Here is a 27820-nt window from a genome sequence, read left to right on the forward strand (position 1 = left end):
TAAACAGTTAATATGACCTAAAGAAAAAGACAGGTAGAAGTTGCCTTTTTAATCATTTTAAATTATTTTTTTACAGTCCAGACCAAATTTATGCTATACCCAAACTGTATAATTGACTCTGTATATGCAGTCTCTCAGTTGCTCAACAATACAGATAACAGCAGTAATGGTATAATTATAACTTACAGCTGAAGTAGGTAAAGACCTGCTAGTTCTTAACCAGTGGTTGTAATTGAGAGTGGAGAAGGGTAATACTCCCAGCATCTGCTTATGTTTCACTAATAAAAATGGATTTTAAGTTTCAATACGGCAAAGCAGCTGCATGCTGCATCTCAACCCTGACCATGTCCTGAAACAAGACAATGACTGGGGAGTGCAACTTGACTTGTAGCAGCTGTAGGAAAACAGCTCTGCAAGCAGTGGTTAAGCAGCAGCTGTAGATATGAAACGCATTAAATGGAAAGCAAGCAGCACGTGTGTAAGGAAGAGGTTATTTCCTGTGCCCCAAGCATCACTTTACCCTTGACTGCATCAATGGGTAGAGGAAACAGACAGCATTGCTTCCTTTCTACCACCGTCTCCCAGCATAGGGGAATAATTACACATGGCCTTGCGCGCACACACACGCACACACAGAACCCGCTGACAGAGAGAGAGAACAAGACAGGGAGAGAAATGCAATTCCCACCCACGGCGGAGCACGAGTGACTGCAGCGAGTTGGGCTGCGGGGCGCCGTTCAGCACCCCGCCGGCGGACAGCGCCCGCGCCGGGGCGGGCCGCCGCGCCCCCGGGTCCTGCCGCCGCCTGCGCCGGGCCCTCCGGCCGCCCCCCCCCCGGCCCCCGGGGGCACCCCCCCGGCCTCCTCCCGCGGCAAACGCCGCGTGGAAATCCGTGTCACCAAGACAGCGTGAGGGCCCCTTCCCCCTGCCATGAACAGCGACGGACTGCACAGTGAACGCATTTCGCCTGGCATAAGTAAGACACCTATGAAGCGAATTCGAAGGCTAGATATAAAATAGACGTTGGCAGTGCTGTGGTTTCTATTTTCAACTTTTCCAGGCAAAAATGACAATGACAGCAGCATAATAAAGGCAGCATTCCTCCAGCACTTCCTAACCTATTAAGAGTTATCTGGCATCCTCTATAACACGTTATTACATGACCAACGACTGAATTGCATATGAAAGTCAAGTAACTTCAGAAATACTTTACACACACACACACAACTAAAAAAATGCACCTCATAAATAATGTATTTCAAAAGCAAACCTTGCATTATCATCAAGTACAAGCAAAAGGGGCTAAATACATTTTCTAACAGCTGTTTCCTTGGTATACATAGTTCTCAGATTCAGACCCCTTGGTCTGTGCTTTCTTGGAAAACGGAAGAGTAAACCCAAAAGCTCAAAGTGAAGTGGGTACCACTGGCATGTTTCATTTGCTCACTCACTCAATACTGGTTGCTAAGCAATTTTTTTTCTAAAGCTCAAAACTACTCACTGCCAGATGGATTAATGAAAACACACACTGGCACTGCTCGAAATACTTTTCATTTATATTTCTTGAGACACTAGAACTATTTCTTTTAATTATTTCTTTTTAAAGGAATTCCATTCCCAGGTTTGAAAGTAAAGCTCTGCCACATAACTTAAAGGGAGCAGAGGAAAGGGGAGGAAGAGAAAGAAGCTAAGTGCAATTATCAAATTTTCCTGTGTATTGCAGGAAAGAGATATCTAGAGACTTGCACGTCCTCTGGGATTTGTCGTAGTAAAGACAGCACGTCTAGCTCAGCAAAGAGATGTGAGGCACCAGGTGACCTGAAGGTGCCTTCCTCTTAACTGGTTTATCTATTTATAAGTACATGACATAATATTACCTGTGACAGCACAAGCCAACACAGGGTTTATTTCAGCAGTCAGCTAACTGTACATAGCCTCTTTTTGTACACAGACATGATCCTTCCCTTTTCACCTCCTTTTTCACTCCCAGTTCGTTAGAGCTGAGGCTTGGATTTGGCACTGTCTTCCAACTCATGCCCTGAAATGCCCCCCAACTTACCTATACCTTGTTATTTTTTTAAAGAGTCATGACCATAAAGAAGCAATGACCCACCATATAATGCAACCAACCATCCTGTCAACCGTAAATCTAAACAGTGTATTACCCATTACCAAGCGTGTAATTATAGCCAGGATGGCAGGAGGGGAAGGGAATCTGTTCCATCACCAAACAGAGGAGAAGGCAGATCTCTGCCATCTCCAACTTTCAGCCAGCTGAAAGGGGGGAGGAGGAGTGGGGGAGACTGCAGCATGGCAAGCAGCAACTCCGAGGCAGCTCTTTTCCCCTTTCAGCTGGCAAGGAGTTGACAGGCTCAGCTGAAAGAGGGAGTTGCATGGAAGCACACTGCACAGTTGGGTCATTTTGTATGCTACTGGGACACGAGGGAGGCTGCAGCAGAGCTTCCTGGCTACAGATCCTCATTCACTCCCTTACAGGCAGAGGAGGGCTGGTCTGGCACAGAGGGAACCAACAGAGAGTACTTTCTTTTCCTTTGTTTTTCTGAGCATGTAGGCTCTGGTGTAGTTTACTGTTGACAGACCCCACAGAGAAAGGAAAGGTCAGAGAAGGAGGGAAAACAACAGGCCTAGTAGGAGAGAAACAGGACAATCACCGTGTGCAGACGAAGTGAAGGGGACAGCCGAAATCTCAAAGGAGCCATGAGGAAGAGGAGGCAGGGAGGAAGGAGCAGCAACGGTGCGGGGGGGACAGCAAGGTCAGACAGAGACCTGCAGGAGGCTATGCCAGGTGTCTGCGAGGGTGCAGACAGAAACAAGGCGGTGAACGCAGGGAGCTGGGGGGGTGCTAGCAGAGAGCAGCGGGCAATATACTCGCTGCGCGTGGTGAAAAGCACCTAGGAGGCAACAGGGGACCTTCACGGCACAAAGTGGACGACACGGGTGCAAGTTTCCCGGCACTTCCCAGGGACAAAGCCGCGGTGAGAGGAAGAGGGACGTGCAGGATCGCCAGCGGCAACCCCCGGGGGAAGGGTGTCGGGAGCCGGGTGGCGGGGGGGGGGAACCGGTGCGCAGGGCACGGCACGAAGCCTGCGGTGAATTCAGCGGCACCACAAGGGGCGAGGGCAGGCTCGGCGGCGCCAGCGGGCAGAGCGCAGCGGGGCAGCCAGGTGCGGCCGGCGGCGTCGGGCCGGGCAGCTGCGGGCGCGCAGCGGCGGGGGGGCCCCGGCCCCGGCCCCGCTCCCGGTCCCGCTCCGCCGCCGCCCCCGGCCGGGCCCCGCACAAAGGCGGCGGCGCCTCGGGGCCGTGCCGTGCCGTGCGGTGCCAGCCTGGGCCGAGCCGGGCCGGCTCTCTCACCTGTCTCGAGGTTGAAGGAGATGCGGGCCTCGGCGAGGTAGGGGGTGTCGCTCTTGGAGCGCACTCTGCGGATGGGCCGCCGGTCGATGTCCTCCTCGGAAGATGCCGCCATTAATGTGGGCACAGTGAGCAGGGTGGCCCGGCGAGCTGGCGAGGGCGAGAGGCGAGCGGAGCAGAGGGGCGGCAGGAGGAGGGGGAGGGAGAGGAGGGAGGAAGAGGCGCATGGGAGGGGGAGGGGAGGAAGAGGGGGGAAAGAGAGAGGGGAAAGGGAGAAAGAAGCAGAGGGAGGGAGGGAGAGGGAAAGAGAGAGGGAAAACCCGTGAAGGATCCGCGGACGGGAGCGGCGGCCCACGGCGCTGCCCCTTCCCGCCGGGTCACGGCTCGGCTCGGGTCCCGGTCCGGCTCGGCCCGGCCCGGTGAACCCCGTCCGAGGGCCGCGTCAGTGCGGGCGGCCGGGCAGCGGGGCGGGGGCCGCCGCCGCCGCAGCCTGTCCGTCGGCCGGGCAGCTCCGCGCCGCGCCCGGGCTCATCCCCGCAGGCAGGTCAAGACGCGGAGGGAGCCCTTCACCTCCCTCTCCCCGCCCGCCTCAGCCTCACGGGCTTCCCTCTCCCTGGGCAAAGGCGTCGATTAAGCCCGCGTGGCACGTCAGGCCAAGCCTTTGCAAATGCCCAGGTGCCTGAGGAGCTTATGCACCATTTTTGAAGACGACTCTGTCGCTTACAGCTTGGGACTCGTATTCCTAAGTCGCCGTGGCAGGTGTTTGGAGGAAAAAAAAAAAAACACCCTACCCAAATCTATCTATTTGCCCATCTATGTTTTTAGTCCTGCTGGAGAGGAGAAGCATTGTTTGTGTTTGCAGATTGAACCGAGAGGAGGTGTAGGTTTGATCCTCGCCTTTAGTCTAAACGTTCGTTCCTGTGACCATAGGCAAAAATCAGTGACTCTGTCCTTCGATTGTAAAACGAGGAGAATGTTTTGCTGCTTCTCCCCTGTTCTGTCTTCTCTATTTAATAGTCAGCTCTTTATGTAGACGGTATTTCTCATGTGGTTGTAGACTGCCTACCATACTGGGGCTCCACTCTCAGTTGGGACCTTTAGATGTTAGCGTTATACCAATAATAAAAAATGCTATGCTTTTTAAAAACTAGGTAGCCCAAAAGTACTACGTAAAGTAAGAGTTAAACAGTTAAAATGTATAGCAGTGAGTATATCAGTTCATCCCATTTAATTCAGATTTTGTAAAGAGAATACAATCTGTTTAGAGTCACCACGTTGTTCTGCATCTTAGAAATCTTTCTCTTTGGTCAGCCTCAGTAATAGAAGTTTCAGTGAGTGCCAGGGCTGCAGCAGCTCTGCAGGCAGCCGTCAGCAGGTCTGAATTGTTTTCAGATAGTTCTCTTTCCTGCAAAATCAGCAGTTCTCTGTTACACTTTTGCCAATAAACCTGTCGATGTTTGGGGCATACTGGATATTTTTCCACGGTTGTAATGTTAGGTTTAGCTGAAATCTGCTGTTAGGTCTAATCCTTTCATAAACGTTCATAAGAGCTGTCGTGTTTTTGGTTGGCCGGACTGGACAGGGTGCAAATAGGCCTTGTTTGCAAACCCTTTCTTTTTTGCTGTCTTTTTGATCTCATTGGCTCACCCAGGCTAAACCAGGGGAACATCTTTTGTTAGTACTTGCAAGAGACCTTTGAAAAGGATTCATGTTCAGACCCATATAGATGCTTGTAATTAAACAGCCGCATCGTCCTTGGATCTCCAGTGAACCACCATACCACAAGCTGAACAAGGAGGTACCTTTTGGTGCATGTGCATCACAGTAAATACTTCAATTATTACCATACGCTGTCCTTAAGGAGGGGAAGGGATATGGGCTTACCTGTATCAAGGTTGAAGCAGATCCTCGCCTCTTCTAGGTAAGGGGTGTCACTCTTAGACCGGAGTCTTCTGATGGGTCTCCGGTCTATGTCCTCCTCAGAAGATGGTGACATCAGTGTGGGCACAGTGAGAAGAGTTGCCCGACGAGCTAATAAGAAAGAATGAAGGGGAGAACAATGGAAGAAAAGGGAAGGGGGAAGCAGAAGAAGCAGTGGGAGAGAAGAAGAAAGAAAGAGAAAGGAAATCACTCAATGTGAAAGAAAACCTCTTTTCTATGTAGTAGAAAAGTCTGTTTCCTTACGGTCCCTTCCTCACATACTGCAGAATTTAAATATTGCACTGAAAGGTGCAAAGACAAGATGAGAAAAGACAGCTAAGCAGTGTGTCCTGAAGATACAGGTTCTGCTCTGTTTCTGCCACCCAGTTCATATTTGATGTTCCTAATCTTGCCACTTAAACTTCGGTTTTCACAGCTGTTCATTAGCTGCAGCCCCCCCTTTTCTCAACAGTAGTTTTGAGACTGTGGTGTCTGAGTAAGTGGTCTTTCAGTTTTCTGAGGTCAATGGAGGCAGTGCTTGGAACGCAGGAAGTGATACATACAGCCACTACCCCAAAACTCATTTTTTTGATGCCTTAATTTGGGCACTAAAAATTGACAGCCATTTTTTGCTCTTGATCTCTTTACGCCTGAGTTTCTTAGTTGTGAAATAGGGAGAATCATCTTTTTCTCTTCTAGTAAGGATTTTATGAAAATATAAATTCATTAATATTTGTAAAGCATCTATATACTTTAGTGATGCACCGATCAAAAGCCCATAAGGAAATTAATATTTCTGTCTTCTGAAGGGGGTTTAAATGGCTTGGGGCCATGCCTTCAAGGAGGAGAAAGCAAAATATTTAATATTGGCTTATTAAGTGAGCACTGCCCACTCTGTGCACTGATGAAACAAGTTGTAGGATGGCAAAAAATTACTGTGTCATCATGTAATTAGAAGCTGTGCCATAATACATATGTATAAGGCGACTGAATTAATGTTGCAGAGGCAACTTTAATTCTGGCATTGTCTGGGTATTTAGCACGTGCCTTTACAGCCTTGATAATGTTCCTTTAATGTAGGGGTTTTTTATGTGAAAAGTAACTATGAGTGTCTGCCCAATGCTTTGTGTGCTGAGCCTATAGATTACAAATCACAAATAACAGAGCCCCTATAAATATCTCCCTGTCAATTCTCCCTGCGAGTAGAAAAAGATCATCACAAATGCTGGATGGCATCTGGCTGATCACTTCAAGCATGAGTAGCATGCTAGATAAGTACCTTGTCAGTATGTTCTCTTCTTTCACATATAGCTGGAAAGAGAATTCCTGCTTGAAAGTCCATCCTTACCCTTCAAGTGGCACAACTTTATTGTGGGACTATGTAAGAGAATGTACTCTCTCATGTAAGAAGGCCTCCCAAAAATTTACGGTTTAGGAGGTTTGCATCACCCCTCACACCCTGTCCCTTTATTAGGACTTTGACATGAGCTTGGGAGAGCTGGATTTAATTCTTCTCCCTGCCACCCCAACACACTTACATGCCTTCAGATGGGCCGTGGCATGCCCTTGCACTCTTTCCAAAGCAGATTTAAACCCTAGATTTTTCTAGCTGTTTGGGCATCATCTGGCATAACAAAGTCCTTATTTTAGGCTTTTTGTTAGCTATCGCTCTTCAGGTAGCTAACAATAAAACTCCATTTTCCTGCTGGGGATGGAGAGCACGACTGATAGTGACTAACAGCAAATTCTACAGCCTTGTAACAGAGATTTTCTTTAAAGAGTTTTTTAGAGTTCTAAATAATATCTGTCAATCAGAAGCCTTCAGATACCTAATACCAGTCAGGCTTTAGGCATGACAGCATATAATTAATATGATTTAACAAAAGCTACCACTCTGTATTTTTCAATTTGCAGAATTATGTAGTTTACCAAACAAGCATTGGTCTTGGTATTTCTGCTCTAGCTTATTTGGTTTTTTTAATTTTAACTAGCTTTGTTCCAAGTTTTTGCTCATTTCTAATTCACCATTTGGATGTGAAGTACAAGCAAAGGGCAAGAGTTAAAATCGATCAGCTATTTAGATTATGCTAAAGTAAACATTGCTAGTAAACTGTAAACTATTACTCTCTTGTAAGGGATGTACAGTAAAAAAGATAAAAGCAAGTGGAAAATTTCTACAATGGAAAATTTTGCATAATGCATCCTCAAATTTGCACTTAAGGAAGAGGTATTTGTATATGAAGTCAACATTGTAAAAATCATCTTACAAAACAGCCAGGTACAAGATTTGTCTGATAAAACTGACATGATTTCACTGAGTTAAAGTCAGTGAAAGGGTACCCATGTATTTAATGGGTGATTGGATGAGGGCACAGGACACCATTCGAACAAAAAAAATGCAAATTTAATATACCATTATTGTATGTAGAAGGTAAGAGTGGGTTTTTCTGTATGATTATTAATAAATCATTTTTACTTTTGGGGTAAAAATATTGGGGTCTGGCATGTATTTATTTTTACCAGAGGTAGGTGGATGTTGGAAAATATTTGCTGAGGCAATCATTATGTATTACTTCAACAACCCTGATCACCTCCTCTTTATGTATATATTTGTAAGTATTTTCCTGGTAGGAGTATTCATGGAAAGACTGGAAATTTTAAGTAAACATTGAAAAAAATTTCAGATGGAGATGATGTGTATCCTTTCTTACCAGTAACTTGTAGCACTCCTTATGAAGAAAAAGACTTGCCTTGCATTTTTTACTAAAGCTATCAGCATTAGCCCTCTGTGACTGACATGTCCATTGCAGGTAACCAACAACTATCTCTAGCTTGAGATACTTTCCACAAATTAGCTCAATCTCTGGCACATGTTTTTAAGTGATGGCTTTACAGGAAAGTTAGAAAGGCCTCTTGAAGGTCTTGGAGTAGAGGAATGACATTGCAATACACGTTAAAGGGCCTGCTTCCACTGTGACTAGATTTGAGATCAGTATCTGGAAACTCATTTAACAGCCATTCTAACGCTATATTTTTCTTAGAATGCAAATCCATCATTTGGGTTAAATTCATTCATTCTATTTGCATTGCTCTTGATAGGGTTACGGAGGGAACAACGCATTTTAGCAACAACTTGCTTGGTATTTGTTAGAAAGGGAAAAGAATGCTTATGCAGGAAAAATACTTTAAAAAAAAGATGCTGTAATGTATGTAATAACAAGCTAAAATTGATTATATATAATCTCAAATTTATTGTCTTAAAATACTGTATATTATCGAAATATGACACAAACGCGCTCTTGGAAGAGGGAAGTGCGAAATACATGAATGATAGTATTGCATTCAGAGGCATTTTAAACAGATAATTTCAGTATATTTAGTCACATCTACAGGTGGTCCAATTTTAAAATACTACCTGAAATTATAGGAAACATGGTGGATTTTGCAAATAATTGTTGATGTTTTCATTTTTTTCCATTAAAATGGACTTTCACATACTTTAATAAAAATAAGTGATAATTTTTGTTTGCCAAGAAGCACCTTAGTTTTAAAACATCATAATACAGATCTTTTAAACTTGTTTTTTTCAGAAAAATTTTGGACTTTTAACCAAAAAACTTTAAGTGAAAAGTCATCTTTCATCTAAAAATTGGCCAAAGAAAACATGATATATTCATCTAGGTTTGCCATCCACTTTTATCAATCAACTTTTATTATAATGCTTCTGAAATACCTTATTAGTGATACAGATACTGTGTTCACTGTTAGACCAGTAGGGCCTGGTACTGTAACTTGCATAACAGATCCTTACCTCCTAACGGCAATTGTGATGATTTTTTTGATCTTGCTGCAAGGAATGTGCTAAAATGTTTTCTCTTGAGATGTCTAGATCTAAGTGCATTGGGAAGGATATGTTTCTGATGCTTATAATCAAAAGCAACTTCAAATAATGTGGAAATAGGCATAGAGGTATGTTAGTTTTACATCAAAAGTCTTTCAGACTTTTTTGAGGAAAAACTCATTTCTCGGGGCAAATTCTGAACAACTTTGTCTTTAGAATACCTGTGAAATTATTTTAATTGCAATGCTGCTGTTGCTGATTGAGTAAGATTCTTTCACGCTACTTATTTTCATTAGAGAAGCGTACATGCTTCTTGATTGACTGTATACCACTGGCACTCTCTCCTCTTTCAGTTCTCCTCCTTCTTCACGTTTCTCTGGAAAGGGCTCAAGTTTGTTAAGCTACATGTAGATAACGCTCACATAAATGTATTTTTGAGTAAACAGAAGCTTTAAAAACAGAAATCCAGGTTTATTTTGATGTAACTAGAACGTGATTTTCTATCGCTGGTAAAAGATTAATCAGTTATGAATATTCTTTAAAGATAGTCCAAGTAACGGGTCCAAGTGGATATTTACTAGAAAGTACAATCTTGTGGTCTGATTTAATGCCATTTCTTTTTTGTCTTGTTTTAAATTCAAGTGGTGAAGAACAACATTTGAAGGATTAGAGATGTGAAATGGGGCATGACTGGCAGGAGAGGAGAAGTAGAACGTGTGCAAGCGCTGGAGAGGACATAATTTGTCATTTATGAAGAGTGATTTATAGGCTTGCAGCTCCTGGATAAACAGAGAAGTACATGCATGAGATTGCTGCTTTTCTCTAAAGTGAAGGTGTTGAGATCTCTGACACCAGTTTGTGGACAACAGTAATCTGAAAGAAAGGATTTAGATACATAGTTTCAACAAGCATTAATAGCTGTGTACAAAATTGGTCCTTTTGCATAGTTTCAACGCAAGGTCCTGAGTGCTTGTTCACTCTAGTTGAGTAAATGTATGCACAATATGCCTATGTAGCATTTTTTTGTACATTTGAGAGGAAACAGACTTGTTCCTCCGCCTTTGTGTCAAAAGGCGTAGGCTTCAGAAAACAGTCGTACAGGAAAAAAAAAGGAGGAAGACTAGATTATGAGAAAAGGACAAGTAGAGATTTGGTTATCTTAACAAGAAGAAATAAAGGAATAAATGACGGATAGTGAATCCGGTAGAAATAACTAACCAGCTCAGAAGAAAAAGCCAATGGGATTGAAATTAACAAATAAATGTATTTAGATTTAGCTTTCAGAAGCAACTTTTTTCGAGTGTGAGTCATGCGTAGGTTTTCTAAGTGTAGGAGTGTCTAGAGCTGGGTCTCAAAAAATTTTCAATGCACTAATTTTGTTTAGATAGCCTACTGAGAATTAGGGCATCCTAATTAATTTAGTTGACTAGATATTGAAATAATGAACAAAGAGTAGCTGAATTACAGTTACTGCAACTCATCATGAGCAATTTTTACACAGCTGATGAAGATAATCTATCTGACCTGCAAGCCAGAGACTCAGATCATAACACTCAATTGCCAGTTCCTAAATTCTCAGCCCTAAATAATGGGGACATAACAGAACAGAAGACGGAAAGGGGGAAAAAAAGTTAAAGATGAGGTAAATGTTGATTTATTATTTCCTAGCATGTAAAGGGAGGGAAATTGATTACACCAGGAATGCACATTTACTGTTAAAAATTTGCTGCTATTAATGTTACTAATACGAGAAATAGTGACATCATATGAATAAAAAAGAGAGACTTGCAAAATAATGTAGCTCTGAAGAGATGTTAATCTATAGAATGGATTAATTATACAAAATTTTGGTGCACGTAGTATCCTAATGTTATTTTAAACAAGAAATGAATCTGCAGTGGAATAATTCCGGACTAGGGTTTGGGGATACTGCAGCAATACTCTTTTGTAAACTACTGGACATAATGTGATATATAAAAGCAGAAGGCAAGTAGCACTGAGTAGTCAGCAGTGATTAAAGTCAAGTGCCCAGAATGAATCAGCACTGTGTGAATTAAAATAAATGAGCAAAAGTGAAGCACAGTGAAATAAATAAATTGTGGAGATAAAGCAGGAAGCGGGCAAATGTGGAACTAAAATTAACTGTGAGCATTTTATTAAATCAAACCTGGAAAACTGATATAGAAGAAGGATTTCCTGGAATCTCTTGAGCAATCACCCCCTGTGCGTCCATACAATATTATGCATATATTATCCGTTTGCCCTATTTCTTGCTTATTTCCATATTTTTTTCTACTTTACATTTTTTAATCACTCTTTGCAGTCATCAAGTAGATTGCAGGAAGTTGCAGCCAGTGTGAGAATACCTAATGCAAGTGGATCCATAAATAATTTATGGATATAAAGATAGTTTAAACTAAGCCTTCAAGAAAGTTTTGTTCGGTTAGTCAAATAAGCTCAGTGTATCCAGACGAATGGACTGGCAAACAACTTCAAAGTACAAAGAAGCATCTGGGAAACACTTGATTAATGAAGATAATTTTAAGCGTTGGGCCCCCTGCTGGTGTAAAAGGAGATGAAACTGGAAAAGCATATAGACACAGGTTTCCAGAAAATTAGAAATAATTTTATACCCCTTCCCTCAGACTCACTGCAGAGAAGTGCTACACACAGTCTGCAGTGGGCAGCCCTCTTTTGTGATGGTCCCTAAACCCTTCATTAAAATGTACTGAGCAGAAGTCGCTTCTCTCTCTTAATATTCATTCAAGGGGCTTATTCCCTTTTGTACAATGGCCCAGTCTAAGTCTTAAGATGGGTGAGCCACTGTACTCCTTGCTGCAACTGTACATAGTCACAGGACAGTTTGTATTACATAGGAAAAAGAGTTTAGATATGAGGGAGACTGATGGGGCCAGACTGCATCCATGCGCGTTTACTCTACTCGACATGGAGTTCTCCTCCTGCTCCACTAGTTTTTGAATTTTGTGCTGCATGCTTTTGACAGGAAGGATTCAGCGTTCCCCTACTTGAGCAGTCTACAGCCTGGCTGTTTAAGGCACTGGAAGGGGTCAGACCTATGTTTTTGGATCCCCTCAGTCAGAGAAGGGACTCGAACCTGTGTTTCACCCTTTCTGGTAAAAATTTCCTAACGCAAAGCTCTTAAATGTTAAGAGCAGGTATCACCTCTTCCTTTTCTTATACTTCAAACAGAATTAATGGTGTTTTGTAGGAGGACCCATCCACTAGTGTTGGCTTCATTTGCACCTGTGGGACTGAGCCACAAGACTTAGGGAAAAGGGCTCCTTGTTACTTACTGCTGAACAAGCCTAGCAGTTTGAGAAGGCTTGGCCAGCTTTGAACCTCTTCAAGAAAGAGCAGGAAGAAGCCTCAGCAGCAGCTCCCCTCCCTTTTCTTGGTAGCTGAGGCTCTTGCCCCCTTTCTGAGCTAGATTGCAACAATGCCTGTGGCTATGTTCCTCACTGATCCAGATCCTGACTGCTGACTTGACGTCCCAGCTTGGTCTCATACCTGCCTTGTCAGTATGAACGTGGCTGGTGGTCTGAACTCTTGGCTGAACCTGGTGACTGTTGCTGGACCTGCTCTGCTCCCCTTGTTCGGGTACTGTGGTGCCTTACCTTTTGCTGGTGAGGCCTCTACCTCTGCCTGTCTTGCTGACTCTCTGCTCACCATCCCTTGTGAAGCAGCCTGCTTCTGCTGCTCCTTGACACCAGCCTGCTCAGCTCTGCCAAATCTGAGGTGTTTCTGTGCGTGCCCAAAAGTAGAACTTCCTTCAAGTTGAACTTTAAGATCAAAACTGCTGTCTCTTCAAAATAGGCTACAGCTGAGCTGGGAGCTTCACATTTGTAGCTTTGGATTACAACCTGACCTGTTTTAGGGAAGTTACTCCTTTCTTGAATTAAGCCCTTTCTTGCCTGTCAATATGGGATTCCTCTACCTGAACAAATGCCAACAGCACTGGTGTCTTTTGTGTGCATTTGCTAGCTGGGAATTTATAATCAGTGGAGACAATGAGACATGGTTTATGTTATCCCAAGGAAGATGTCTAAGATTAGGTGAAATACGCTGTTAAAGTGACTATTTCTCTCCACTGATTATAAGGGTGTTAAACTAGTCAGACGTTTTAGGTGGAGATACCTTCACTGAAGACACCTAAGGATAAGTGAGCTGAATCCCACTGTAGGCCCTGTTACATACATTCAGCCCTTATGGCTAATGGCCATGGTAGATTTTTTATTTAAAATACATTAACATTCACAAGTGATCTTAGTATTTTATTTCCATATGCTTCAGAGAGAGAAGCAATTTTCAAAAATTAGAGTCCAGTTCTGTGTTTAGATTTCAGATTTGGAATTTTGCTAGGGCAGGGGGCCAGATCCAGGGTCAGGGTCCCTTCTTTCCTGCTTCTGCCTTGCACACACATCACCAGGCATTATGCACTTGGCAGGGACACTGCTATATATCTTCTAGATCCCAACACACAGCTACAGAAGACTCAGTCAGGGATGACTGTAGGGCTTAGGATATTCCTGGCTAGTATCTGAAGACCACAGCCAGCTGGCTTCATTTACCAAGTTGCTCTAAATCTAGACAATCCTACTGCCAGATCCAGCTTTTGTGACTTTTCCATTCCTCCCGTTTCACTTTCCTTGGAGGAAACCAAGAACAGCTGTTCAAACAGCACATGCAGCCTGAATGGCCAAACATCTTCTGTTCCTGCTCCCAGCCTACAGGAGCGAGGTGATGGCTGCTTCTGCAGAAGCAGACAACGGGAGAGAAAGCAGCTGATTCAGTAACACCTCTCTCCTCCTACCCTACAGCAGCAAAGTCATCTCTGCAGCTTCCTGCAGGATTAAGAATGAGTTGTTGGTGTTGGTGCAGACAGTATGGGATAGAGAAGAGGGAGGTTAGCTGTTGCATGCCAAAACCCTCCTTCAGTTCCTATGCTGAGGTTAGAGCATCCTGCATTTGACTACATGAGACCTGAGGTCAACTGAGATTTGCTATTATCTGCTAGCAATAGCATCACAGCTCTTTGGTGTTCCTTCCCAACATTTTTTAGCCCTCTTCCTTCCCTTCTCCACCCACAAGGAGCAGGTACTGTTCAGAATGTGTGCTCTATAGCTGCCGTTTGTAATGTTGTCATATCATTAGTGTGAAAACATTGGAAAGGGCATTTTTTTGTTTGGAGGATCAAAGGATTAAAAGGCAGAAATCTTCAAATCTCACGGAAAGAGTGAATGGGTCATAAACCACCTTCTATAGTCTGTAAATAGGGCACATAGTGATGCAATAACTGTAATAATACATACAATGCATTTCAATGTTGTTTTTAATTAAATGGCAGAATGCTGTAGTCTTCTTTCCCTCAGTTTTAGCATAATGCAGTTTTAATGCATATACACAAGCTCTTTGGCAGCATGATTTGCTAATAATAACGTGTTATTGTATTAACATCAAATAGTTACTTGTTGTCCCATTAGGTAGACTGGGTAACAATGATTTCTGCAGACCTTTTCTTCAGTCCCTAACTAGTTACTTGTGCTACGCTATTCATAGTGAATGGGTGCTTCACGTTCAGTGTATTCTTTTTGTTTTTTGAGAAAGTTAAGCTAAAGCAGTCTAACTGTTTCTCAGAAGGCAGTTAAGGAAAAAAATATGTTCTTTCGCCCATGTTTGGAGAAATCATGTCATTATCTCATATAGAAATGCCTGTGCTATGAAGCCTGACTTGGAATTTGGCACAGGGTACAAAGATTACAGGAATAATCAGTGCTGTACAGACAGCTCCAAGGCACACTGAAATAGCAGAGTGCCTTATGTATGTGAAGTAAGATAGCTTACCAATAAGGGGCTTGAGGGTAAGGATGGTAATATAAAGGTATTTGCCACAGAAACACTGCTTGTGGAAACTCTTCCAGAAGCTTTGTAGCCTGACCCACTAAAGCTATCTCTGTCGCCTCATGCCCAGCGCAACATCAGCAGAGGTAGACAGAGGTAGAGAAAGACTCTAAAGCTGCTGTCTGCCCTAGCCACATCTCATCTCTCATATCTGCTATTGCTAATTGGGTTGTTCATCCATCCTTTCCTTCAGGCACTTCTCCTGTTGCCAGGGGGCTGCTGTGTTGCAGTATTTGAGAATGTGGAGCAGAATCGCTATCTCTTCTGTGCTCATACCAATGTCCCTGCCGGCATCCAGGTTGTCAGAAAGTAGCCTGCCTCAAATGCAGAGATGCAAAGAGCAGGGGCAGAGTACTACGATTTTGGGGAAGAGGTCTGGTGAGCACATGAAGGAAGAAGTATGAAGGACTGGAAACAGTGTAGGAATAGGAGCAGAGAGAAAGGTGAACAAATGAAAGGGACAGAGCTCAAGTGCAGCGTGGCTCTGCTGTCACTATACTCTTCCCTGTTGTGCAGGTAGTAGGGTTTGGGAGCCTCTGTAGCATGCTGTGCACAGTGGAAGCATGTCCTTGGCATCTTTTGTAGAAAGTTTGCATCGGGGGACAAATAGTCCCAGTGCTCGTTTCTACTTGTTTTGGTGAAGTGACAGAAACCGGCATGGTAGATCCAAAGGTCAAACCCCTGCTGATCATGTGTATATCAATTTCTGCATGATGGATTTTTTTTTTTTACAGTTTGCATTTTAAAAAAAGTAAAATAATCACATTAAAACCAAGAACTGACTAGATGCTAAGGGAAAGTTAAAATTTCAAAGCTGTGCACCCAAAAGGTTAGTACAAGCATTTCCATATGTAATAACAATATAATTTTTCCAACTATGGGTAAAAGAACATTTTTCTCCCTAGCTGCCTTCTTGGAAATACTTATAGTGAAGGTTGTCTATGCAACCTTTATTAGTCACTTAGTGAACAGTTACACTCATTGCATGTATGCATATTACTTCTTTGATAGCCCTCTCTGCACCTTGTAGTGCCTAAACGCTGTTGATAAATTGATGCAGATTGTAAAGCAAGAAGTTGTAGATTTCTGCATTCTAGTTTCTATGGAATTGAAAATGGGTCTCTTCTCAGAGGACTGTCTAAAAACTTATTATTTTAATGTTATTTTTGTAGCAATGCTCAGATACGTTTTGCATTTTAGAGATGGAGGGGAAAAAAGCAAGCAAGATTGTTCATTGCCCTCATCAGATTTTCACTTAAGGTACTGAGCATTTGCAGTTGCAGTTCAGTGCTATGTTGTGACAAGAAAGCTTTGCAGTCAACACTTTTCTGCCTAACTTGTACGGATGAAATTGTATCACAATGGCTGGGACAGCAGTTGGGCAATGCAGTGCATGTTATGCAGCAGCACCACAGTCAAGTCAAAGGTTAAGGTAGTGCTGCCCCTGTGCCTCCTGAGAGGGTGGCATTCCCTGGGTAGATTAGATTTTGCTCTCAGAGAAGACTGCAGAGGAAATGCAGAACACTGTTGGCCAGACTTTGAATTTGACTAGCAACTGAATATAGTTAACTGTAAAAAAAAATGGACCAAGTTTTCAGAAAACAGGCAATATGTGAAAACAAAAAAAGGCTGATAGAGCTACTTGGTCCTTCCAGTTTTCTTCGACTTAATACGGTGCTTAAAGATTTTTTTTAAGGAATAGAAAAACCTTTCCTCTTTGAAATTGCAAGTTTTCATCAAAAATAGAGCTAGTAAGAAACATGTGCACCGACTTCACCAAAAATATCATTTTTCTATGTCATAAAAAAAAGTCTCAACCACGTTAAAGTTAGGAAGTTTGATTACTCCTTCTATCTCTTGCACTATTATTTAGTGGGGGCCAGCATTTCACAAGGGAAGGGTACAGACCAGTGAGAGCGTGCTGTTTGTGTACAGCGCATTGGAGTGCCTAAGTCAGTTATTCCTACAGCATTGCATAACATGTCCTAACCAATACTGCCAGCACTGAGAAGTGAGGAGGAAGGGGAAGCACATCACATGTTCGCACAGCATGCAGTAGGACATAGCCATCCCCTCTGACTTGTCCATTCTGGCTCTGCACTGCCCCAGTCTGGATCTCTAGAGCTCTTTTTGTTCCTGCTGTGCACCCAACAGCAATAAGCTTCTCCTTATCCTCCGAGGGAGGAAATCAGCCCTATCATTGCTGTTCTTATAATCCGTTTTACACTCTATGCACTTTGAAGGTCTTTCTCTATGCCTCCTTACACTTCAGTAGCTCAGTCACAGGGGCCAGCCATTTTTCGGCCCTATAAGTCTTATTATACAGTTATAATAGTTATATGCTGAGACAGCGTCCAGAGTTTCTTACCTTGAGCTCCTTGACTGTAAAACAGCCTGTGAGCAGACTCGACATCCAAAAAGTAGTCCATTTTGAAGGAACTTTGTGTTTGCCTACAATACTCCTGTACTGATGATCAATTAGATTCCTAGGAAAAATAATGGAGACGTCAGACAAAAAAGCTGAAAAATTTCTTTGCGGAAAGAATTGTATAGGCAGTCATCAAAATACTCAGTTTGGCACATTATGGTCAAAACATTCTCAAATCCCTATTCATAGAAACTCATAAGGATCCTTTTCTATTTTAGACAGGTTATTTTGTTTAAATCCTTGTCTATAGACATAAGAGAGAAATGCTGTTACAGCATTAGCAAGATTCCTAGTACATTCACCTTTATCCTAGCCACAGTCTCCATTTCTTACAATGCATACTTAGATTCACCTGCCTGTTAAATTTGGTCTTAAAAATAACAGCAAGAAATCTTGCGGCAGGGACCTTCTTTAGCCGTTCAGTGCCCAGGACAACAACAACGCCAGATCCATGGCCAGGACCCCTTAGAAGGCACTGCTATAATAGATGACAGCAAAGATAGCCGATTATGCCAAAGCACTGAACTACAAATGAAAACAAAAAACTGCACTTTCTCTGACATTTCATTCCACCTAAATAAAACCAGCCTTTCCTCCCCTCTCCCCTTTTACCGACCAGAAGTTGCAGCAGAACATGCTATCATCAGTTCTAAAGGATGTAATAAGAGCGATCATTAACAAATGGTAGAACATGGCAAGCACTGCTTCGTAGCTAAAGTTTATCTTTTTGACATTCTCCTGAGCCTCGGATCTGCCTAGGTCCTAGTTTACATCTGAGACGTACGCTGAATCAGGTTTGCCCCACCAGACAGAGTTCCTGGGATCATGGACATTATTATGACCCTTCTCCGATGTTCTTGCTACCTCCTGCATTTTCTTCTACTCTGACCAACTCACATAAAAATCCGGGATTTGCAGAAAATACGCAATCCAGATCTCTCCTCCAAACCTCAGTTAGCTACAGCATATTATCATAAGCATACAAACAGCTATACACAACAGTTGTTTTAAAGACAGGCAGACAAACATACCTCTCCTTTTCCATGCAAACCTAACAGAAAGGTTTAGGCAGGGAGACCGACCCCTCACTTCAAACAATTCCTTTAACTACTTTGGCTAAAATCAGGAAATCAGAGTCCCAAAGCTATTTTTTCCTTCTGTTCTGTTTTCATTGATTAACATGCAATCTTCTCTAAAATTTAGAAGCCTATCCTGATGAGAAAACTTTTAAAATTCCACTGCAAAGCACTTTACTGTAGCACTCCCAAACCCATAAACGATACTTACTGCAAAATACCATGAGCTGCCTGGCAGTGATGTATGCTCCAGTAGTTTCAAGGAGGGCTTCTTTGATCTTACTAAATGTCCCCAGTGTAAGCAAACAATTTTGATTGTTTGATTGGAACTCTGATGAATAATGCATAACGTCAACTGGACTTCCTCTATCAGATAAAAATGGCCAGGAGATGTTGTTACTTAGCAACAGGAGGTGACACTACGATCATCTCCCCCACTCCCCCTCACCCTTCATACTGAAAAATTAAGCCCCGGTTTTGATTCGATAAAAACTTTCCTAGGGAAAAAAAACATTTACATCAAGTTGCCTTAGGAATGTGTTTTTCACTCTAATCTTCCTCATTGCATCTTGTATTCTCAGATATTTTTAAGTGTTTCATAATGATTAACTATAACATTTTGTTTTGTCTAATAATTTGCTTTCAGTAACTAAAACCCCTACTTTCTTCATCAGTTACCACAAGAGTAATGAGACTGTTAAATATTTTATTATGGATATAATGCAAATAGTAAGATCTTGAAAAGATTCAATTCTTTTCTGGTGCTGCTTGTTGGACAAGGCATACAGAAAAAGCAACACACGAAATGCTCCAGTGATGTTATGAAACATACAGATTATCCAGAAACCTTTCCTATTGCAGAATTTCTACTTTTAGTAGTTCATTCATTCTTGATGGTGTTCTAACATCTAATATAAGCATTCTCTAGAAATCACTGCGTTTCTGTACAAGATACAGCTTTGCACAAAATACATGATGTAGCTTTTTGCAGGAAATATACATTGATCAAAAGCAAAAGCTCTGTGCAAAGGATTTTAAAAATAAATAAATAAAAGCAGACGCAGGAGATAGGTACTTACCAGTGTTACTGACCTCTTTGCATCCTCCTGTCTTGGAATAAGACTAAGCAAATGCAACCCCAGTCTGTGAGCCAGAATGAGCAGCTTCTAATTTTCACTTCAACCTCGAAATCAAGAGTACTGAACAGAGAAAGGTGACGGATCTGCTGTTTTATATTATGATGAAATGAAAGCTCTTAGCACAGATCTGAGTAGTACTGATTTTTTTTATATTACATTAGCCTGCTAATTTGAGGAAAGTGAAAGGCTTTGTTTTACTGTCTTTTATCTGTTCTCTTTGCTACCCCCACAATTTAATTTGCATTTAAAATTATTCTTATGTCTCCACTGCACTCCAAGGTGTGGAGCATTTTCTAATCACGACGAATGTTCAGTGTGGTTTTTGTGCAATGCCACTTTTATTCTGAGCCAGAAACATGGTGAATAATTATAATTGCCAGCTATTTTCTAGAATGAAATACAGAGTGGTTGTCTGATGCAGTTTCTGATTTTTCCTCCATTTAGCAGTACATTGCAACAAACTACTCAGTCAAAGCATCAGTAAAAACATAAATCAAATAGCACAGTGTCATGTCATGATAGCTTAAACATGACCCTGAAAGCAGAGTATGTTTCTACTGAGGTCTTTTCAATAATAATATGCGCTTTCTAAGTTTGAAAGTGGACTTGGACAGTTAATGAAACTGAAACGCAGCACAGTGTTGTTCGTAGCTTCCAATTCCTCTAATTTAACATTACAGGAGTTTCACGTTGTTTTGGAAGCTGATTGAAGCCAAGCACTAGAGGCTAGCATAGGCAATGCTATGAAACTTCCCTCACAAGACAGCCAGGAACTTTCTGCTTCCAGCAGGTCTTGGGATAGTTCTCTAAAGTCTGATTTTTTGGAAACAGATCAGAAATTGAAGACAGCAGCAGTAAAGTGATCCATTAATCAATTTCATCTTAGAAATTCTGAGCAAGAGTAGTGTCAAGGAAGACAATCGTGCTTAGTCGTCCTATATTTGCAGATATTCTACTCAAGCGGTCAGGTACAGATACCCTCTGACATGAATTGTCACAAAACATTACTAGGGGTTCTGAAAGGCTAGACTTTCATTGTCAGATAACTTCTTTAAATGAGAGAGCACAGGTTTTGGAGCTTTTAAGAAGAAACCCAAGCAGATACGAAAACCTTCCAGTTCCTTGGTGCAGATTAGAAGGGAACAATCCCTGTGAGGAGATTATTCCATGGACTTCCACTCTGAGGTTTCTTGCATGCATGTTTCTTCAAAGCACCCAGATGATATCAAAGATAAGGATGAGCTATATGAGCTTCAGGTAGAATCTGGCCTGGCAGTTCCTACATGGGCACACTGCTAAATATGGTTGGGTTGAGTAGGAGTGTCACAGTGCCGCCTTGAGTGGTGGGTCTGGCTTATGCAAACTGTTCCTGTTTTCAGAAGCGTGACAAACATTTTCATTCCTAAGCACAAATTAAAACAAAAACAAACAGCAAGTGCACTTCAAGCCTTCCTCTTTGCGTGCTGGAGACTTACTAACACCTTATTGTTTGCGTTGACACGCAAGATTTTACATTTGCCCTGGTCCCTCCTGTAGGTCCCTCCAAGCTATCCTCTGATAATTATTGGATCTGTTATCTTATGCACCAAGGGCTAACTGCCTGCTTAGCCCAGCTGATTTCTTCAACAGAAAAACAGAAAAAAGAAGAAAGGCTGGCACCGCAGTCAAAAACAGAATGAAAAATGGAAGACAGGAGAAGACTATCCTTCACCTTCCACATGGACCATATCTGCTTGCTTGCAAGCAATGCCGAATACTTTTTTCTCTAGGTGCTGGATCTCCCAGTCACCAAGAGGATGAGACAAATACAACCTTGCACGCTGGAGAATGTTTTACAGCATCCGTCCATCAGCCTTCGGTGTGCCCTTCCAATCCTCTTTGTTGTCACCTTTGCAGACTGCGTTGTCACCTTCCACCTTGACTGACGAGGACCGTCATTAAAATCACCAGCAGCATCTCTGCTGACCGCTGCACGATTATCTGTCTTGATATCTTCATCTGTCTCAGGGATTTACAGTTCACTTTTAAGCTACAGCGCAGCAGTTCTGACGGCTGCAAAGAGCTCTGACTGACTAGGGGATACTTAGCAACAAGGAAGATAACAGTGCCTTTTTATTTATATGCCTCTGTGGCATTTGTCACCACGAGGGAAATACTTACTTGCCTAGTTGCAAAGTCTTTAGAGACCGGGATGGTAGTATAGGCTTAGGTTTGACCATCAGTCTCTGAAAGGGAAGCCCGTTACCTCCCGCTCAGTTGAAAGGCCTATGTTCTAGAAACGTGTTCAGGTGAAACAGACACGTTCCAAGTTGAGTGTGATCCCCAAATCAGGCTTAAGATATCCTTGAAACTCACTCCTGAAGTTTTTGCACAGCTCTTGAGCCAGCGCGTGGTACACTGAAGTGTATACTCTGAAACTTTGTTTTGAAGAGCAGCTTTGCACCTCAGGGGGCATTTCTGTGAGGGAAGGACAGCAATAACCAGAACCAGAAACATCGCTCTCCAGCTACCTGAATGCTTCCCTTGCTCCACCAACCCCCTGAGGCCAAGCTTGAAAGAGCGCTCCTATTGCCTAGACCTCTTATTAGCACAGATCCCGCCTCAGGATAACCAGTGCAATGGTTTTGTAATATACACAAATACTCGCAAGAGTAGACAGAGACTACAGTTTTTCTGAGCTAGATTATAAAGCCAGCCAACTGACCTCTGTTGAAGAAATACTTGGAGAAAAACTGTCATGCTTTGTAAAAATCTGAAACTGGCATTTTTCATTGTACGCTTAAGTAACCTACTGCATCACATTTGACTTTTTCCCCAAGTTAAAAAAAGAAAACCAAAAAAACCCCCCCAAACCCTCAGGCAGAAAGTAATTGAACACTTGGCATTTAAAGGGAGTGAGTAGCCTTCTGGTTTTCTAACAGTCAGATACATGTAGGCAACAGAGCTGGGTTTTTTTCCTACCCTGAACTCTCTAGTGAGAACATAGCTGCTACTGTAATGACTCAGAGCCTCAAAAAAAAAAAAAAGTCTGCTGCTGACAAACACTAATATTAACCTGAAAGAAAGTGGGAGAGAGAATGTAATGTGTGACTGAAGAAGTGTAGGCAAGGTGATTATTATAGAGAGTTGTTTCCTGAGGGATACATTCCGAATAAAGGAAGAATATAAAAGTTTAAGCCCCTAATCTATGAAGAATGTTTTTTTTTAAATTATAATTATCAGCCTTGAGCTTAGATATATTAAAAAGAAAGGATTACTAACAAAATTAGGACACAAATGTATTCTCTATTTCTTATTTGTAATGCAAGACAAACATTACACTACATAGAGCATGCAATAAAACACAAATATTCAAATAAATGTTCTATGTGCTTAAGAGCAATAGAAACTACTAACATTGATGTTTTCAGAAGTTTCTACAAGTTTTGTACAATTCCATCGTGGGGTCTGAGATCAATTATGAGTTTTAAGAGAGTTATCCAGAAGAACTGACATTCCCTGTGTGTGTGTGTGTGTGTGTGCACGTGCATATGTTTTAATGTTTCTGCCATTAAAAATATCAATATCCAGAAACACTGAAGAGAACAGAAGAGTAGCCCTGGTTATTGAAATCAGTGGAAAGCTTGCTCTGGATTTTTATATCATCAGGGTCACATACGTATTGTTTAGCTTTGAAGAGAACATTGCACAGTTTCCAATGTAGAAGAGATGAGCGTGAAAAGAGGCAGCTCCAGCATCTTGTGACATGAACAAGAAGTTACTATTTGAGAAAAAACTTAAAAGTGCTGTCATGGAGAACAAAGGTTAGATATCCTGCATAGAAAAAGTCTATTCTAAGATGATATATGGCAGTTTGATACGCCTTCATTTGAGGGAGGAGAGGTTGAAGTCATAATTATATGATAAACATATTAGGGAAGAGAGATTCTGAGAGAGCACGTATGTTAAAACTTACTCCTTCGGTCCTTATACAGGCAGAAATTCTTCTGCATTAAATAGACCTTTGTCATCATCCTCAATTATACGACCAGATTATTTTGTGCTATAACGGACTCTGCAGGCATGGAAAAAGAGGGATATTGCCCAATTGATTCCCACAGGTGACTTGTGGGGGAAGCAGAGAAATGCAGAACTATCTGGAGCGGGGAACTGGATGAAACCAGTAGAGCAGACAGATGTATTGGGTAAGCTTTCCTCCCATTGCCCCATCAACCCACCGCAGTTGAGGCGGAACCATCTTTGTTGGCTTCCTGGTCACTCTTCAAGGAGTTCTGCCAAAGAAACTTCAAAAGGGTTCAAAGGGGCAGCCAGAATCAATGACAGGAAGCCAGCACAACCATCCATCCTCTAAGTCTTCCTAGCCCTGAGCACTCAGTCACCAGAGCTGGAGCCATCCCTCACACAATGGACAGTGAGATTGGCCAAAGAAACAATAAGAAACATCATTGCCTTTAACTTTCAACTGATAAAAGCACTAATGCAAGTACTATGATCTCAGTCTTAACCTGATCTCAGTCTTAACCTTCATTGAAAGAGGGGGAAAAATCCAACACAGGGAAAGAAACTGGAAACAAATATTTGCTTACTGTCTTCTGATGGCCTTTGAGAAGTTGCACTGCTACTGGATCATTCTTAAATCTGGTTCGAGTTGGTTGCTGGTTGTAAATGGAATACACAGTTCTGAAATAACCTAGCAGCTGGACATAAGCACGTTAACATGATTACATCTGATAGAGATCTAGGAATTGCAGTCTGGTTAGAACAAAATAGAATGACTTCTCACAGACTGGCTTTATGCAAGGCAAAGACATAACTACAGAGTATTAATGCAGTTACACAGTAGAGTCCTCAAATAAAATGAGGAGATTTAACATTCATATGGCACAGTGCATACACAGATAAATAATGCATATGAATGCCAGCATCTGAGTAATTTACATAAAATCAATCTTTTTTCCTGGGTCTATGCTTTGCCATCATTCAAAACCTGCATCAGCTTCCAATACAGTTTTCAAAAGTGTTTGACCCATGATTTTAATGATTAACTCCCCTAGGAAGAGAGTTAGATCAAAGAGAGCTTTAGGAAAACTATCCACCTGGGCTTATGTTTTCTATCCTGTGCTGCTCTGGAGCTACTGAGGAGCCTAGTCTTTAGCAATAGGAACATTTGTAGGCCTTTTAATGAAACGGGTAAATGTAACTGAGAAAATCATCCCAACACCCTTAATGTTCCTGAACGTGTATTACTATACTTCACTACTGAGTTATCCCCAAGTTTGTATGTACCTTTAACTAAGCAGGGACACAATTCTTTACGTGCAAAAGTTGGATATTTGTCTACATTTGAAATATGTATATGTTTGTAATATGCAGCTACACATTGCTGTGCATCTGAAAAGCTTTCCTGGCTTTATAGAAGGATTTGATCTGTCCAATGCAGGGCTGAGCAGTGTCAAAAATGATAAGCAAGCCAGGAGAACCTAATTCTTTGTTAATAATGGTAGCGAGACTGTAGAGCTGTCACGTTACTTCTGCCTGGTAGCAAAAGTGTGGCCTCAAAGAAGAATATGTGTTGCAGCTAAGTGTTCCATTAGCATGAAGGGATTACCCTAGCTTGCCTGTCTCCTCAAGACATGCCTGTTTTCTGCCCACGTGCTCCTCCTTTTTTACCGTACACTGTAGGCTCAGGAGAGTACTTCAAGCTCTTCATGTTGCTCAGGACTTCAAAGAACTTCTGCATGCCTTTGAGCAAAGCCACTTTGCACCTGTAGTAGGAATTTATAGGACTAATGCCAAATTTGCATTCCACCATGAAACACCTGATGCTGATCTTCTCCAGTTTCTCTAACTTGACAGAAGATCAGGCCTTCAGACAGAATGCTGGACTAGAGATCGTTTCTAAAGAACCATGTCAGCCAAGGACAAGTGCAGTGTTTTATGCAAGTTGTACTTATTTTCAGTCAAACTAATTGAGGAAAAAATATAATGCCTCTATTCTGCTGCCTGAGTTCCACAAATTATTAGAGGCACTGCAGTAACTTTTGTGAGGCGTATCCCCATGAACCATCAGAACAATTTCTACAGGCAGACTGCAAATAATTGCCCTGATAAATGACATTTTGCAATCTGTAGGTGGCCTTATCAAAATAACAATCAGTATTTGTTCAGCGCACAACCCCAGGCTGATAACCCGTAATTTTAATAAAACATTGTCTTTAGGAAAATAAAGGAAAAGGCATTCAGGGCCCACCCTAGAAAGTAGATTTTTTTTTTAATTTCATTTCACAGAGGCTTGTTTGAAAACCTGCTAAAATCAAGGGAAAATCTTCTCTCATTCCACTGAGTTTAGATTAGACTCAGCACATGTAATGCTTCAGTATGGTTACTTATGGTATAGATCCTGCTTTCTTGGAACACCTTGAGAAACCCTGAAATTTGTAACATTGAACCCCTGGTTAGCTTTCATTTGCATGTTATATATGAGTCATTTCCGTAACATTTACTGGTTTTACTAACTGAAAAACATAAATGTCCCTTGTGCAGAACACACTATCCACACAAAATTTCCAAGGACCACAATGCCAGCCAACAGCACAGCTAGCACTCTGTTCTTGATGTGAATGATAATTTTAATGTGGGATGGCCACAGGCCTAGATCACATGCAGTGGTATGGGACTAGCACCTCTTAGCTTTTCGACATGATCAAGCGGGAGCTGATAGTATAACTGTAAATCAAGAGCTTGCTTTGTGTTGATTTCCCATATTCAAACTAAGTGAATGTTAAAGCAAGAAAGCAAACAGAAAAGCCCGACCTGAAAATCGGGTCTCACCACATCTATCGTAATTGAAGTGTGCACAGGAATAACTGCAGGACACAGCTTTCCTTGGGTTACTGCTGCAGCAGATTTATGGATACTATGCAAGAGGAGGAGTTGCTGTGCTCGTTCCTGTGTTGTACAACAGAGGAAACGTGAAGCTCAGAGCAGCTGGGGAATTACAGCCCTGAAGCTACAAGGATGCGAGTTTTGTAGAGGTCGATGTGTCTGCAGAGAGGTGAAGCCTGGGCTGTTAATGTTGCCCACTGCATTTTTTAGAGAAATATGACTTTAATACCCTCCTCCCTATAAAAGAGTCTTCCTGTGTAATAATAACAATGAAAAACCCTCCCTCCAATGTTTTTTTTGAACACATCAAGCATCAGAAAAGCTGTCATTTCAGACCAACTTCTGCCCATCCCTATGGCAACTAATGGAAGCATTTAATACTATATATACAAAATGTAATTTGCTCCCCCGCCATCTCTAGTTATACTCTTCTTTTTATGCTATAATAGCTCTATGACGCCTACAATGTTTGGAAAATGCTCCTGAATTGACATGCATCAGAGGGTCAACGTCACCAAAAAAAGCTCAAGTGACCAATTAAAAATATTGATTCTATAAATGCAGTCGAGGAAATTAGCAAAGGCCAAAAATATGTTGTCTGAATGGTCATATTTGTACTTGTAGAAGGCCCAGCATTAAAACTAACAATGTCTGTGGAAAAGGGAAAAGTGGAGGTGAGGGGAAAGAAATCAAACGCCGATGATCAAACCAGCAAGTGACAGTATTTAATATCTCTGCAGGCTACAATCAGCAGTCCCTGTCATACAAAGAACTTTAAAAGCTGTTAAGCAGTCTCTGCAAACCCTTCCTCTGCCTAGCCCCATGTGAGCTTTGTAAGTTAAAGTCAGCTTGAACTTGGGGCTTAAAATATTAAAACAAAAATAATGAAAAGATTAAAGTAATATGGATTTTTTTTAATCTCCTTTCTCAGAAGGGAGAGATGAGGAGTATTCATTCTTTACAGCTCTGTATTATGAAGCTTCTGTACAGAGAACATATTTACATTTATTATTTGGCTGTCCAGAGTCAACTGCCTTGCTGTTCTCTATTTCTTGCAGTTTTTATCGGTACCCGTTTCACAGATCTGAGTAGCATACAGTAAAATGCAGTATTACATTCAAGAATATTAGAAAATAACTTATTCCTGCTGTTACCCCCTTTGAAGTGGTCAAACATAGACAACAAGCACCTTAATTTCAAGTAGGCCAGATTTAAAGATATAGAGAAGATTTATATAGTATAA

The 27820-nt window shown here is 41.9% G+C and overlaps 1 protein-coding gene across 4 annotated transcripts in view; it reads right to left on the bottom strand.

Moving 5' to 3' along the window:
* The window catches only part of PHACTR1 (phosphatase and actin regulator 1), a 344608-nt gene that overhangs the window by 301589 nt on the left and 15199 nt on the right, over positions 1-27820 (bottom strand). The window contains exons 1-5 of one of the 4 annotated variants that reach the window (XM_068931820.1): positions 19633-19919; positions 18765-18919; positions 17418-17535; positions 5254-5400; positions 3373-3519 (exon numbers count right to left, since the gene is read on the bottom strand). In XM_068931820.1, the coding sequence (XP_068787921.1) occupies positions 3373-3519; positions 5254-5400; positions 17418-17478 (355 nt within the window). In that variant the 5' untranslated portion in view covers positions 17479-17535; positions 18765-18919; positions 19633-19919. Of the gene's footprint in view, positions 1-3372; positions 3520-5253; positions 5401-17417; positions 17536-18764; positions 18920-19632; positions 19920-27820 lie in introns of those variants that run through there. The other 3 variants (XM_068931824.1, XM_068931822.1, XM_068931821.1) reach the window with 3 other exon arrangements.

Source organism: Struthio camelus, chromosome 2 (assembly GCF_040807025.1).
Source record: "Struthio camelus isolate bStrCam1 chromosome 2, bStrCam1.hap1, whole genome shotgun sequence".
NCBI classification, from domain to species: Eukaryota; Metazoa; Chordata; class Aves; order Struthioniformes; family Struthionidae; genus Struthio; species Struthio camelus.